Source organism: Saccostrea cucullata, unplaced genomic scaffold (genome assembly GCF_032062105.1).
Source record: "Saccostrea cucullata isolate Sc308-1 unplaced genomic scaffold, CSIRO_AGI_Scuc_v1 ctg11549, whole genome shotgun sequence".
In the NCBI taxonomy this organism is placed as follows: domain Eukaryota; kingdom Metazoa; phylum Mollusca; class Bivalvia; order Ostreida; family Ostreidae; genus Saccostrea; species Saccostrea cuccullata.
In genome coordinates this window covers 42083-57751 of record NW_026938838.1, presented here as the reverse complement: position 1 = coordinate 57751, position 15669 = coordinate 42083, and the positions used below count along the sequence as shown (strand labels likewise).

Below are 15669 nucleotides of genomic sequence, written 5' to 3'. Positions count from 1 at the left end.
TTCTGATGTGATTACGTGTAATGATTTTAGAAAATTAAATAAAATACCAAATGAAAGTTATAATTAATATCGTAAGTGAAAACTTTACTAAACTGCTCAATTAAAGTCAATCAAAATGAGACGGCGTAAAAGTTGTTGTATACAAAAAAAATAATCGTAAATAAAATTGCTAAGTCCAAAACTTGAAGGATTGTGTGTGCGCATTGACTTTATTTTTGAAACTCAAAGGGAACGCGCGTATACATGTAGCACTATGATTGAATGATTGATTGTATATTGTTTAAGTACAGCTATTTGTAAGAACCAGGCAGGGGGTGATTCATGACCACTTCAGATTTTTACAAAATTTTAATATGTTGCTTCATAGACCAAGGGAACATCATTGGACAACATAATTTTTTTGGCCAGCCTTTGTTGCCATGGAAACAATGCACCATGTAAATGCATATGGCAACCAAGCAAAAAATTGAAAAAAAATGTGAATTTAGCTATTATTGAACACAGGAACAGAGCTTTTTTGATGATAGTACCATAAATAAATCTTTTTTTCCTGAGAAGTACATACAAAATGATAAATGATTACCATAAGGATAAAATTATATAGGATTTATTAAAGGTGCTGAATTTCAATTTAACATAGGTCATTTCATAAAATTCACTTTTCACAATATTTCTTCAAATCCAACATATTTTAGAAGCATATTAAGAAAAAGGCCCGCATGTTAAAGAAATCTGATAACATGGGATAGAAAAAGCACATTCTTAATTTTAATAAAATGAAATAAAACCCATGGGTTTTTTAAAAATATTCTGTTACCATGGCAACGAAATGTCACAAAAACTCATTTTTCACAATAATAACCGTTTTTAGGAGCATAGTAAGAAAAAAATCCCACATGTTAAAGAAATCTGATAATGTGGAATAGAAAGAACACTTTCTTAATTTTAATAAAATTAAATAAAACCCATGGGTTTTTTAAAAATATTCTGTTACCATGGCAACGAAATGTCACAAAAACTCATTTTTCACAATAATAACCGTTTTTAGGAGCATAGTAAGAAAAAAATCCCACATGTTAAAGAAATCTGATAATGTGGAATAGAAAGAGCACTTTCTTAATTTCAATAAAATTAAATGAAACCCATGGGTTTTTAAATAATATTCTGTTACCATGGCAACAAAATGTCACAAAAATTCATTTTTCACAATAATAACCATTTTTAAGAGAATAGTTAGAAAAAATCCCACATGTTAAAGAAAACTGAAAGCATGGGATGGAAAGACCACAATCCTAATTCTAATAAAACAAAACAAAACCCATGGGTTTTCAAAAATATTCTGTAACCATGGCAACAGAATATCACAAAAATTCATTTTTCAAGAAAATACCAAAATATATCATTTTCAGAGTATGTTGTGGAAAAAATACCACAAGCACAAAAAAATTGATAATATAAGATAAAAAATGTTCTCGTAAACCTTGCAAATATTAGATAAAACCAGTGGATTTCTCATAAATTTTTGTAACCATGGTAACAAATTATTCTGGAAATGCTTTTTTAAAATAAATTGACTTTACAAAATCTCCATAAAATACAAAATAATTATTGACTAACATACATGTATTATTTTCACATTTTATTGTAAATGCATAAAAATATATTTTTTTAAATATGCTTTTGTGATTTGTATCTGGTTACCATGACAACATCTCCAAAAATATTGTATTTGCCTATACAATTTAGTCAATGTGATTAGCTTGTATGAAGAAAACTGTACGAGTGGCCTTTAGCTAAAATACTGAAAGACACAACATTTTTTTTTGTACCGAACTTCTTTAAAACAAATATTTGGTTTCTGTGGTAACCGTGATAAACCATTTATAAGACATGATCTAAATATTTCAATTGTATTTTTAAAGCAATTTTTGACAAATCACCTGTAAATGTACTTTTTGCTGAAATACATAGTTTACAGTAAAGAAATCTTGAAAAAATGTCAATATAACATTATAAAGTGTATCAAATGTAAAAAAAAATCCATGTTCTTGACTAGACAGGCAAACTAAAATTCAAAATTTTATGTTGAAGGGGTGTAATATTAAATATCCTTGGGTGTATCCTGGTCTTGGTTTCAATAAAACCCCTTTTACATTTGGAGGACCTTAAAGATCAATATCCTTTGTTTCTGGTCTGGATTTCTTTCAAAAAGTTTTAAACTGACAGTGTCTTAATTAGATTTTTTTGGCCATCATTTAGAAATGTGCCGTAGGGATTATCTGTATCAACTGTACAGGTACATCTATGTGTCCTGGCTGTTAAATAGGTGCTCCAGCTAGATTCCTTTGACATAATGCATGTGGTTCATTCATCAATCTGGAAAAAATATAATTCAAAATTTGAACTTTGTTAATGAAAATAGGCATTTTGTAAAGCAATTTTTTCTTGTTGCTGTTGAAGGAGAGTAGCTAATATTCATTTTCTCTATGATCATGATCATGAATACAAGAAGGCCATGGTCCATAACACTCACCAGAGTAACTGGTCATTCTGTTCTACACCAGATTTTCCTACTTGTAATACCTATTGTGGTTTAGGTCTATTCTTTGGAGGAGGGGGACATGATTTAAACAATTTTTACAATCTACATGTACTTAATCCCTGGATGCTTTAACACAAGTTTCAGTTTTTCTGACCCAGTGGCTCCCTATTTTTTTCTCTTTTCTTGATTATCACCCCTTGTAAGGGGTCTTAGCCCTGCCAAGTTTGGTAAAAATTGGCCCTATGGTTCTTGAGAAAAACCTCAGCTCTACAATTCTTCTCTAAATTTTTAAGTGATGTAACCCCTTCTTTAACCCTCACCCTATCCTTGCCTCAAGTAGTTAGCTGTTATTTGATTCTGAATATTAGTATAACTATTACAGCCTTGCTCATCTGAAAAGGTTTTTTTTCAACAACAAAAATCCTGTTTAGATATGCTGCATTTTATAAATTTTAATTTCTAACTTTCTACTGATTTTAGTTTCCAATATTCAAAGAAACATTTGTATGGATTGAACAAAATAATGAAGATGACATACAATAATAAATCTTTTACTCCTATTTGGCTTCCACATACATGTAACTGCAGTAAAACTTGTTTAGTACAAACACGGACATTGTGAATTCAAAGAAGTCTTCTTGGATCCCCAACTATATAAATATTACAAAATTACAAATATGGATATAATGAATTATATAGCGAAGTACTTTTACAGGTCCTAGTTTGTTATAACCGAGTTGTACTGTACATATATGTGTAGATAAATGATTTAACAAGAGACCCAGGGCCACATCACTCATCTGGCTTGGATGTATATCAAAAATCAGCTTTTTATTGAAAAGCTTAAAAGCATATGTGGTCCTGACTTCTCCCTGTAAGGGAGAGAGAGAGGGGGGTATGATTGAACATAATTGAATCTACACTAAGGATGCTTACAGGGTACTTATTTTTGACTAACTGTGAGTTTTTCCCTACAAGTTTGTACACTTTTATTGTAGCCCCACCCTATACCTGGGGGTGGGGGTGGGGGTCATGATTTGAACAAATCTACACTACAAGAAAATGCTTCCATATGTATATATAACTTACTGGCTTTTCTGTTCTTTGGAAGAATATTTTTAAAGGTTTTTTTTCCCTATATTCTTAGTTAAACTTTGATTGGCCTTTGTGGTCCCACCCTATCCCTGGGGTCATGATTTGATCAAACTTGAATCTACACCACCTGAAAATGCTTTCATATAAATATTACCAATCAAGGCTTGCTGTATCCAAGAAGATTAGATTTTGAAATATTTTTTATATATATACCTATGTTAAACTCTGATCATCCGTTGTGGCCCCGTCCTACACATGGGGTTCATGATTTGAAAAATTTGAATCTACACTACCCGACAATGGTTCCACATAAGTTTCATATTTCCTGGGCCATTGGTTCTTGAGAAGATATCAGTAATGCTATTAATTTTGTAATTCTCTCCCCTTGAAGAATGACTTTGACAAACAAAAGACAAACTTTGATTAGAAAAGATCACTTGAGCCTTCAACTCAGGTGAGCTAAAAAATTCAGAGAATCAAGATCAGAAGAAATATATACCTGTTTCAAAGTCTCTGAATGGTAGTGTTCACTATAATTCAGCCCTTAGTCAGAAAGCCCTTGATTGCTAAATGAAAAGGAATGTTCTTAATGATAATTAAAAAAAACTGCAAGTTGTCAACACAAAATACCGAATTATCCAATGATACATAAATAATATAAAGTATATATAACACTAACATTAGTTGAATGGATAATCTTTTCTTGGTGATGGTTGTCCTCAATTTTTAAGTTTACATTACCTCAGCTGTGCAGGTGTTGTCAAAGGGGATTTTGAAATTCAGAACAAGGCTCAGATTGCATCTGAAATGATAACAAATCATGAAATTCATCATACGACAAGAGAATGCATACATTTATACAACAATTTAGCTTTTGAATTATTTGATAATAAATATTTATTTCCCCCCCCCCCCCCCATGTACTAGTGATATCATCATGAATTCATACTATTAGTTATAAATTGAAAAAGAGTTCTAGTTTTGTAGGATCAAATTTTATTTTTTAAGTTTTAAACCTAAATTAGACGTAAACACTGGCAGAAACCCATGAATATTGTATGTGCTCTCACATTTATAAATCTCTCTCTTTCTATGTGTGTAAATATTTGCTTGTAGGAATATTTGAGAAGCCCCCCTCCCCCATTCGGATAGGGTTTTATGGCTTTAACACCCCCTACTCCCGTTTCAACTGATAAAACCATAACAGTATTTTATTGGTTGTTTTGCCTGTCAATTAAATTTTGTTTGACTCCCCACCCTTATATATAATTCAAATAAAAGAAAATGCATTTGAAGAATATCATACACATACAAGTTTGGAAATATACAGTTTGAAAGGGCACAATTTTACATTTTGATTAAATGAATAAGAAAAATAGTAATTATGGTTTTGCCATAACATCTGAGTTTTTTCAGGGCTTAATTAAATATTCACTATTTTAAGAAGGACCCATTAGCAATTCCGAAAACAGTGTTTGAAATAACAGTGCGCCTGACTGCCCGAGACACACAAATTTTGCTGTGGGCTTACCAATTCGCACATATTGATGCCCATGCAGCTGGACTTGTTTAAAGTTTTCATTAATTAAAATTTAATAATTTGATTAATCGCTTCCAAATCAACTAATGGTATCATGAGCAGTACAGGATTTGTGATTAAAGGGGGGCGTGGATAACTTTGTTCAGACAAGGGGTCTTGATAGTGATGTTCCAAAGTACAGTCATATGTTTAGTCATACCATAGTTTGAATGAAGGGGGTCCAGGGGGCAAAGCCCCAGAAGCTCCTGAGATTTCGTGTGTTTAAGAGTAAAATTAGGCAAAAAAATAGTGATATTGTACAAAAGTATGGCATTATTAATATAATATTTTCCTACAGCAAAACAATATGGACACTATTATATTCATATGGGAGGCCGGGGAGGGGGTTGGGGTTGGGGGGAGGTTATCATTTGCTCATTGCTCACAGTACCTCTAGTTTCAAAAATAAATTTTACAAAAGACAATTATTTTCTCAGCTAGGCTGGTAGATTTTTAGCAGGACTGATAACTTTTACTAGCAGTCAGCCTGTATATTTGCTATCATATTTTCTTGACTAACCCTTTATTATTTGCTATTATGTTTTCTTGACTAACCCTTTTTCAATTTGAAAAAAAGTCAATATTGTCTTTGTTTAGACATTTGTCTGTGTTATGTATTAAATACCTGATCTAAATATGACATCCATAGAGGCGCCGAGACATAGAAAAAATTATGCTCCATCCAATCTCTGCTGTGGCTTTCACTGCTTCTTGCTATGGCTTCGTGTATGCTGAGGTCGAGGATTTCTTCCAGTCGACTGTGTATATTGCAGTACTAAGGGAGTATCGACGGAAAGGAGAGATACTCATCATACTCTAATCCCCAGCAGCTAGCTACTTTTCAAATTCCAGTACAAATTTAAATGTTTTTCCCCCAAATTAACTGAATTTAAGTAGTTTTGATGTTATTGTTAAACAAGTTAGCCTTTTTCAAAACACTTAAATTCTTAGCATGTTTAGGAAATAAAATTTTGTTTTTGTCAGATAAAATTAAGCAAATTGCAGGCAGTTACTTTTTTAATCCTAGGATTATATTTTTCTAATAAAAATTTTAGACTTACATGCCCCTTGGATGTATGAAAACCGGCAAAACTTCCAAAATGAAGATGAAATCACACACATTCCTCCCCTTCTAAACTGAAGAGTTAGATACACTCTTTCCAACTCCTTTTACTAAAGAGTGCCAAGGGAGATAACTAGAATTTCATGTTTTTACATAATTTAAAATCACAATATCTATTCGTAATTAAAATAACCCATGGGTTTTTTAATTGTTTTTTCCTCTTTTATACTTGATTTTCAATATTTTATAATTCACATTCAAGGAGAGTGCGGGCCTTCTTAAAAAATCACCTGCACGTACAGACACCTTTCAATGGATATTGTTGACTGTTTCAGTATGTATTCAATTCATATTTTAATCAACTATGCATGAAATCCATTTATAACTGTGATCAAGTATTTAGTTTGATGTATCTTAATATAAATATGATAGTTTTTGAAAAATCTATCACTATCATGAATCACTTATTTTCATTTCTGCCTGGTTCTTATAAATAGCTGTACTTAACGTCCCACTCGAGAATTTTTCACTCATATGAGGACGCCACCACTTACCGGTGGAGAGCTGCAAATTTTGTCCTATACTCGGCACTTATGGCCATTTAGCAGGGGGGGATCTTTTTCGTGCCAGCACCTACTGCGACGTACGGGACCTCGGTTTATTCGGTCTCATCCGAACGACCGGTCTCCACATCTTACAGTGGAATTCGAACCCACGACATAAGGATCAACTCCTTACTTCGAGACTCTAGAGCAGACGCTCATACATTTATACAACATGAAATCAATCCTCAACACTAAAAACGATTGAAATTTTATTACATGTATTTTACTTTTATTTATTATTAGCATCATAATGACATATATTTGATTATTTTGTTTTAAAGTCTAATATAATTGCTATGTATATGCTGGCTAACAAATTGTAATTTGCGTTTTAAAAATAAATTTATACAAATCAGTCCTATACGACAATGTAAACAATTTACAAATATCATTTATATATATATATATTTTTATGTTTTAAAAAGCTCTGTGTGTAGTTATATAAGCTAAATGGAAGTGTTTTACATTTTGCAATTTGATTAAGAAACTAGTAACTAGTACTAATAAAGAACATTGCCAGACCCCCCCCCCCCCCCCTTCCCAATTACTCACTGGGATATCTTTCTTTACTGTTTATCGAATAAAGTGATCAAATGCATGTGTTATGCTTGAAATTTTACTGAACATGAACATCCTAAATATACAGGAAATAATATTTTATCATTCGCGGTGTTGTCGCTGCATGCTAGTTCTCATGCACGACGAATTCTTATAAAATTCATTCTGACTTTCAGTGTAAATAAGGTACTCGTTATCCTAATATGTATCCGCAATAATTTAAATGATGAATAAAATAACATTTTACATCTATGTCACCTTTATATCTTGCATATTCCAAATGTTAAAATATTTATACTTTACGTACTGTTAACGTGATTAAGGTCAACATATGACGTTGTGGAGATAAATAACGCCATAAACGCAACATTTTGGCATTATAACAGCAAACTTTGCAATTATTTAGCAAAAAATCTAGCGAGAAGACATATTGATTTTTTTATATCAATAATTTTGATTTCACCTCATCTTGACATTTTGAAATTCCTGACTAATTCGTCTAAGTTTTTTAAAAGTTATCCAACTTTTTAAAAAGAAACTCTTTCCGCAAAATTGGCTTAAAAACGTCATTTTTCCATATATTTCAATAGTAAAGCGTAAAAAAAGTACTAAAAACTATGCCGCATTTACAATAATATAGCATTAAAACTACGTAGGCAAATTTGATAAAAATTGCAGATAATACGCTGTAAAGTCTAAGGAACATTATATCAAATTTTCAAGATATGTTTTCTCGTAAGAATTTTTATGCAGTAAACCCGCGACCTACCTTAAGTAACGAAGGTTTCAACACTTATAATAAGAAACAGAGGAAATCCAGGTAAACAACGAAATTATTTGTATATTTTTTGTCATTTATGATATATATACAGGTAACTCTTGATGGTTCGAACTTCGATCTCTCGAAGTTCTTGATCTCTCAAAGTGAGTCTCCGGTCCCGATTTTTTTCCCTATATAACTATGCAAATTTACTCTTGATTTCTCGAACTCTTGATCTCTCGAAACCCTTGATCCCTCGAAGTCAATATGCAGTCCCGCTATGCATATTCTATTGGAATTTACCCTTGAAACCTCGAAGTGGCTATGTGTATACAATGTTACATAATTAGCGACTTTACCTGGACATTTAAAAGACGCGGGTCTCGAGAAACGGGATGTTTATTCAGGTGACACTTACACTGCTAGGTGATAATTGATTTATAATTAATCATATGTTGCCTATATGGTATTAAAATAGTTATCATCAACTGTCTTAGGAAGAAGCTGTGTCAATGAAAAATATTAAATTGAATACAAGACGAAAAACTAAATTGTTTAATTTTTATTTCGAGTCAGTGTCAAAGTTTAACAAAATATGAAAATGCAGAAACAGCCTCAAAGTCAATACTACGACTATTGTTGCACAAATACTTACAGAACTTCGTTCAACGTTTAATGATCATGTTTGAAGTAGTCATTGCTATGTACAAAGTGGTAAAATGTCGTTTTTATTTAACGAATGCATAGTTTGACGTCTGTATCAAAAAGAATAAATAAATAAACATGAAGTGACGAAGTACATTTTTTATTTACTCAATTTTATAAATATTTATCTACAATAATGATCATGTTTGAAGTAGTCATTGCTATGTACAAAGCCGTAAAATGTCATTTTTATTTAAGGAAGGCATAGTTTGACGTCCGTATAAAAAAGAATAAATAAATAAACATGAAGAGACGAAGTACATTTTTTATTTACTCAGTTCTATAAATATTTATCTACAATACGAAAACATACCATTGTTTTATAAACACCACGTGTAAAAGGTTAGTACTGCATGAAAATTATTACATCCGGTAATACTAATTTCAAAACCGGTCAACAAACCTGAAAATTCCGGACTCTTGAAATCTCGAACTCTTGATCTCTCGAAGTTTTCTCTCGGTCCCGCCGACTTCGAGGTATTGAGAGTTACCTGTATTAACAGTCACATATGAATTCGTTTGATTTAATTCATTATTACTGCATTCTAGAACATAAAACTTACCAGCACTGTCTCCAGCGAAAGAAAACTTTTTAAAAAAATGTTCAGCTCATTCACATGCTCAAATATTTCGCGCCAGTAAACTTATTCTGACATCTGGAGGAGGCTCGAGGCGCTCGAACCCGAGAATTATTGTATTTTAAGAGGTCTGGTAACGAATGTTTCGGTAACGGTTGTTACATTGGTCGATTTTCTCCCTGTTAGGTAGCCAACAATAATACATGTTTAAATTATTATCAGTGTAAGGATTACGTTTCTTGGACAGTAAAATTGTACCACATGTTTAATCAGTATATTGCTCCTACGTACTCTATTCAATGAATATAACGTATGTTTCGTGACTATCCATACGCAAGTAATTTTGGCTGATGGAATGTAATTTCGAAGTACTGTAAACTGATACAATTTTTTATGCAATTTATTTATAATTTACTAATAGATTGCATCAAAATAAAAGTACATGTATTCGAACAGCAAGGGCATCATATTTTGGATATATAACCATACTTGAATAGGACAGTCAGTTTTTATTTTATATTTGGCAACATAGGGATATTCAATCAGAGTTTGGAAAAAATCAATGATTATACTCTATAATTTAATTCAATCATTTCATAAATTACACTTTTGAAGATAGATGACAAGTTATTCAAGATTTAACTGATATTTTGTCAAAGATTATCACTTTAGTGTAACTTATCAGGGTTGGCGACAGTAACGTACATTTCAAAAAGTCACTAAATTCCAAATCTAATATCTCAGTATGAATTGTTAACTTCATTTTTGTATAATTGTTCAATAGTTTACATATTCATCGAGTCATTTAAAGAATACTTTCTTAGACATCTCATTGATTTTTACGCTTTACACCCCAGCGACATTGTTTGCACCATTTTATTGACTTTGAGTGTTGAAATGTCTCCTTATTTCATTACAGTGTATTTTAAAATTGTTTGATTATTTGTTCCATTTGATTCGTCAGAAAGTTGAAGATTATAAAGAACATACCGGTATTGTTGTAAAGGTTAAAAAGGATAATTTCAAACATGGCTAAAAAAACTCATGTGTATGTAGACAGGATATTTACTTATCATTGTATTAGAATGCAAGGGGATGTTCCACTTTGTAGTGCCCTTGCTACTAGAAATATTACTTGTCATGGGTCTCAAGTCCTTTTACATTATAAGTTAACTTGTTGTAGGTGTTCCTCTTTTTGGGATTTTGGATGGCGACGTACGGAGTAGCTTTCTTTGTTTCCATGGCGTTTGAAGCACCAATGATAGGACTAGAAAGACTTCTTCTGAGAAAAAACTAAGATAAATTGTTATAATGATCTGTTATCTTTTTTTATACTTTTTTTTATAATATTTAAAATTTCTATTTTTTAAAATTATTTTTACCGATTTACAGGTGACTTTGTACATGTATATCACAAATATATCAATCCAGTTTTTTTTATGATCTGAAGTTATTACATGTACAAAAGCTTTAAATACACAACAAACTTGTACACGTCATGTTCATTTTCTTTGTTTATTTTTTGGTGTTTTATTTCAATCCCTGAGAAAGTTTTTAACTGACGTAGCAACAAAACATTACCATTGTTAAGAATTCTGCTTTGTGAAGTGATAGATTTTTTTTTTAATATTATATATAAACTTTTCTATTTACAGTAATAATCATGTTTTACATTAAAAAGAAAAAAAATGATATGCAAATTTTTAAATATGCATGTAATAAGCTTTAGCTGGTTTACAAGTTGAAATATTGCTATATACATGTACATGTATGAATATTTAGTTTTGAAATTTTGAAGACATGTCATGTAGGAAAAGTTATAATTATACTAGTTCATGTCATGATGTGTATTTGATTTTCAACAGTTTGAGTTATAATCAGAATAGAGCTTATATATGCATGGATCAAGTGTCCGTCATTCTATACAAACAATCAGGCTGTATTTTTTATGAAATGCTTTTCTTTTTTACATTTATTTCTTGATTTGTATAAAACATTAAACATTCTAGAGACTTAGACTACCCGATGATGTATAGTCTTTGGATAATTGAAAGATCTGACAGTCATATTTTTAAAAAGAAAAAAAAACTGAGATTAATTCAAAATGCTACCTTTCTTTGTTTTAGCAGGATTTGAACACTACTTGTTTTGGTTATAGAATACATGAAGTACAAAGTTAAAACAAACTTTCACTAAAATCTAACTCAACCAGATTTACAAGAAAAATAGTTCTAAAGATGTTTGCAATTACTCTCTTCAGATATAAGATTAAAACATTGGAGGTACAGTTTTTTTTTGTAGAGATTTATTTTTATGATTCTATTCAGGGAAATGTTTTTATTTTTTTTGTAAGATAAATTGAAAATAAATATGTCACATATAAAAGATGTTTCTTTGATCTGCATATCTACCTTTTTCTATCTTTATATAATGTTGTTATTGTTATTTACATATAAAATCTGTCAGCATTCTAATTATTTTTGTTCTTTATTTTCATTTTCTACGTTTCTTTTGCCAAGTATTGAACTTAAATCTATATAGAGCTATAAAGTTATATTACATGTACTAGTATATGGACTGATGGGGCTATCAGTAATACTTGTGTTGTACCAGTCTACTAGTACAGTAAAACACGTGCATGGCGAGCACAATTAATATAAGGAATTGACACTTACAGCGAAATGATTTTCATTTCCCCATGACTTTGAGATATATTGTAATCTTAAAGGTGCTTAGTCTAGACACAGATCTGAGGTTAATATTTTCTCAAATTGTCTGTATAATCATAACTTTTATGTTGCTGTAGCATTTCAAACGAAATATGATAAAAAAAAATCTTTTGTGGAAGTTATTGAAACTTTGAATTTCTAGACGCATTTGATTGGCACTTCTGTGCATCTTCACATATTTTAACTTAATTAATCTTTCATACTTAAGGAGGTTTGATCCTGAGCTTTCGAGCAGATTTTGGTCTAGACGTTTTTTTTTTTTTTTTTTAAATTCTGCATCATTTTTTAGTTTTAACATTAAATCTGGATTTTGCAATGCAGATTGAACAATATTTAATGAAAAACCGCGATTAAATTCCATTCAAGTAGGATTAATCCAGGAACTATATTTTTTGGCGGAAGTTTTTTTTTGTAGAGGAAAATGATCAATTTTTTTTAGCCACCGGTATATACAATACTGTATTCGTATTTTGCCATGCTGGTTGCATGCAAAGCTGTTTTTTGCTGTGAAATGTGTTATGTTGGTTCTGAAATATCTATTATATTATTTCTTATGAATTCTTTCAACAAATTGTGACAAATATAGTAAATACACTGAAAGTCTATGGAAGAATCGAGCCAATTTTAAATTGAAGCTTTTTAGTAATATCTAAAAATTCACATCATATACCCCCATGATTGATGTTAACTTTGACCTATCTGCTTAAATTCAGCAAAAGTTTAAGACTTTAAAATAATTTTCTTGCTTATTAATTTTTCAATGCATGAAAAATCACATTTTGTGAGTGCAGAAAGGTCAAATAATTGATTATGCGACGAAATTTAAAACGTTTTCTTAGTCACAGTTTTAAAGTGTCTTTTTAAAATAACATATAGTTTTTTAGTCATGCTTTATTTGGATAAAAATATTAGAGGGTAAACTTCCAAGATGTAATTTTTATTAAGGCACACATTTTAGTGCAAAAAGGTCATATTAAATGTACTGTAGCGCCAAAAGAAGCATATAGATCCACAAGTTTTGATTTGATTTTTCTATGAACTAGTATATATAGAAACTAAAAATATACTTGATAAAAAAGTCTTTAAATATCAGGAGCCAACATCGTTAAAAAAAATTGGCAATATTTTTGCAGGGATTTTCCACTGCCCCGTGTAGGGCCGAATATGGGCCCCATTCCCAATTGCAAAACCCCTCCCTTTTTCCCAAAAATGAACTGCAAATGTTCAATTCTTGAATGCAGCAGATCTTAAGAAGTTAACTTGATCATAATTCACAAAATATAAACATGGTCAGGTTTGAAAATTGTGTAAATCTTTATTATAATGATCAATTCTTTGATTCAGAGCTCTATCATAAGTATGTAAAACATTAATTTTATTCATCTTAATGTTTATTTTTTGAAAAACATCAAACAATAAAATTTCCCAATTAGTGATAAACTGTCGATAAATTCCCAATTCCAAGGGCCTGGGCCCCATTCCCAAAAGTGAGTGGAAAATCCCTGTTTTGTGTATTAATGTGAAAATATTAAAACTATAATCCAGAAAAGTCAGATTGGAAATATGCAAAAACAAAACCAACACATCAGTTTTATCAGTGCGTGCTCAGTGGTGTGTGCAGAGCTCAATAATTGAACACACCAACATTAACAATAACAGAGCGTATGCCATTGTACGTTTCAGGGGTCTATTTAATTTGTTAAACCATGTACACAACGTTGTACACTGGCTGACATTACTAGGAATGGGTTTGCTCTCACACTATACCCATTCCTGTATAATAATTATACCCCCCGCAAACGAAGTTTGGGGGGGGGGTATATAGGAATCACCTTGTCCGTCTGTCTGTCTGTCTGTCTGTCCGTCTGTCCGTCGAGCTGTCTATGGAAACGTGTCCGGTCCATATCTTTCTTACGGAGGAACATTAGAATCTACTACTCCACAAAAAGATTGCCCTTGACCTAAGGGTGTGTCATGACCTTGACCCAAGGTCATTTGGGGAAGTTCAAGGTCACTGGAAGAAAAAGTTCATAATTCGTGTCCGGTCCATATCTTTCTTATGGCTAAACTTGGTAGGTTCTCATTTCACACAAAGATTGCCCATGACCCAAGGGTGTGTCATGACCTTGACCCAAGGTCATTCGGGGAAGTTCAAGGTCACTGGAATGAAAATTTCATAATTCGTGTCCGGTCTACATCTTTTTTATGGATAAACTTGGTAGGTTCTCATTTCATTCAAAGATTGTCCATGACCCAAGGGTGTGTCATGACCTTGACCTAAGGTCACTTTAGGAAGTTCAAGGTCACTGGAAGAAAAAGTTCATAATTCGTCTGGTCCATATCTATCTTATGGATAAACTTTGTAGATTTTCATCTCACGCAAAGATTGTCCATGACCTAAGGGTGTGTCATGACCATGACCCAAGGTCATTTGGGGAAGTTCAAGGTCACTGGAAGAAAATTTTCTTAATTTGTGTCCGGTCCATATCTTTCTTATAGATAAATTTGGTAGGTTCTCAATTCACGCAAAGATTGACCTTGACCCAAGGTCATTTGGGGAAGTTCAAGGTCACTGGAAAAAAGTTCATAATTTGTGTCCGGTCTACATCTTTTTTATGGATAAACTTGGTAGGTTCTTGTTCTACACAAGGATTGCCCATGACCCAAGGGTTTGTCTTGACCTTGTCCCAATGTCATTTGGGGAAGTTCAAGGTCACTGGAAGAAAAAGTTCATAATTCATGTCCGGTCCATATCCTTCTTATTGATAAACTTGGTAGGTTCTCATTTCACCCAAAGATTGCCCATGACCCAAGGGTATGTCATGATATTGACCCAAGGTCATTTGGGGAATTTCAAGGTCACTGGAAGAAAAATTTCATAATTCATGTGTGATACATATCTTTATTATGGAAAAACTTACTTCTGAAAAAACCCAGCGGGGGGTGTTTTGTCCCGTTTGGACAGTTCTAGTTTAATTTTTTTTCCCATTAATACACAACAAAATTGCTAATTTTCTTAAGTATTAAGGATAATGTTAACTTCAGGGTCAAGGTGACGAGATAGAAATGTAGTGTAAATAAAAAAGGTCTTGTCACGAGCAACACACATGCAAGATTTAATATGAAACCCTATTTCTTCCTATTCAAAAGTCATGACCAAGGTTAATATTTTTGAAAAGTGTGCCGAACTTCAAGTTCAAGGTCACAAGGTAAAAAAATTATAGTGCATTTAGAAAAAGCTTGTCACATGTAATATACATATGTTTAATATGAAAGCTCTTTCAAAAGTTATGGCCAGTTTAAAGAAGTGTTTTAATTTTTCTAAAAGAAAGTGAAATTTCAAGGTCAAGATCATGGGGGTAAAAAACCATTGTGTACTTAGAAATCTCTTGTCATAGGCAATACATAGGGTTAATATGAAAGCTCCATCTCCTCTCATTGAAAAGACCGTACCT

The 15669-nt window shown here is 31.9% G+C and overlaps 2 protein-coding genes and 1 long non-coding RNA gene across 4 annotated transcripts in view; 2 read left to right on the top strand and 1 right to left on the bottom strand.

Moving 5' to 3' along the window:
• The window catches only part of LOC134251499 (nose resistant to fluoxetine protein 6-like), a 35184-nt gene extending 23233 nt beyond the window's left edge, over positions 1-11951 (top strand). The window contains exon 16 of the mRNA XM_062733921.1: positions 10669-11951. Coding sequence (XP_062589905.1) covers positions 10669-10782 — 114 coding nt within the window. The 3' untranslated portion in view covers positions 10783-11951. The remainder of the gene's footprint in view (positions 1-10668) is intronic.
• LOC134251501 (nose resistant to fluoxetine protein 6-like) overlaps positions 1-15669 on the top strand; it is a 68414-nt gene that overhangs the window by 24622 nt on the left and 28123 nt on the right. The window lies entirely within an intron of this gene.
• LOC134251504 (uncharacterized) lies at positions 2087-6061 on the bottom strand. Of its 2 annotated transcripts, none has more exons than XR_009988754.1 (5): positions 5842-6061; positions 4317-4439; positions 4137-4203; positions 2165-2376; positions 2087-2127 (listed from the first exon to the last, which is right to left on the bottom strand). It is a non-coding gene; the product is annotated as an uncharacterized LOC134251504 (long non-coding RNA). The 2 variants fall into 2 exon arrangements; XR_009988755.1 differs by having other exon boundaries at positions 4379-4439.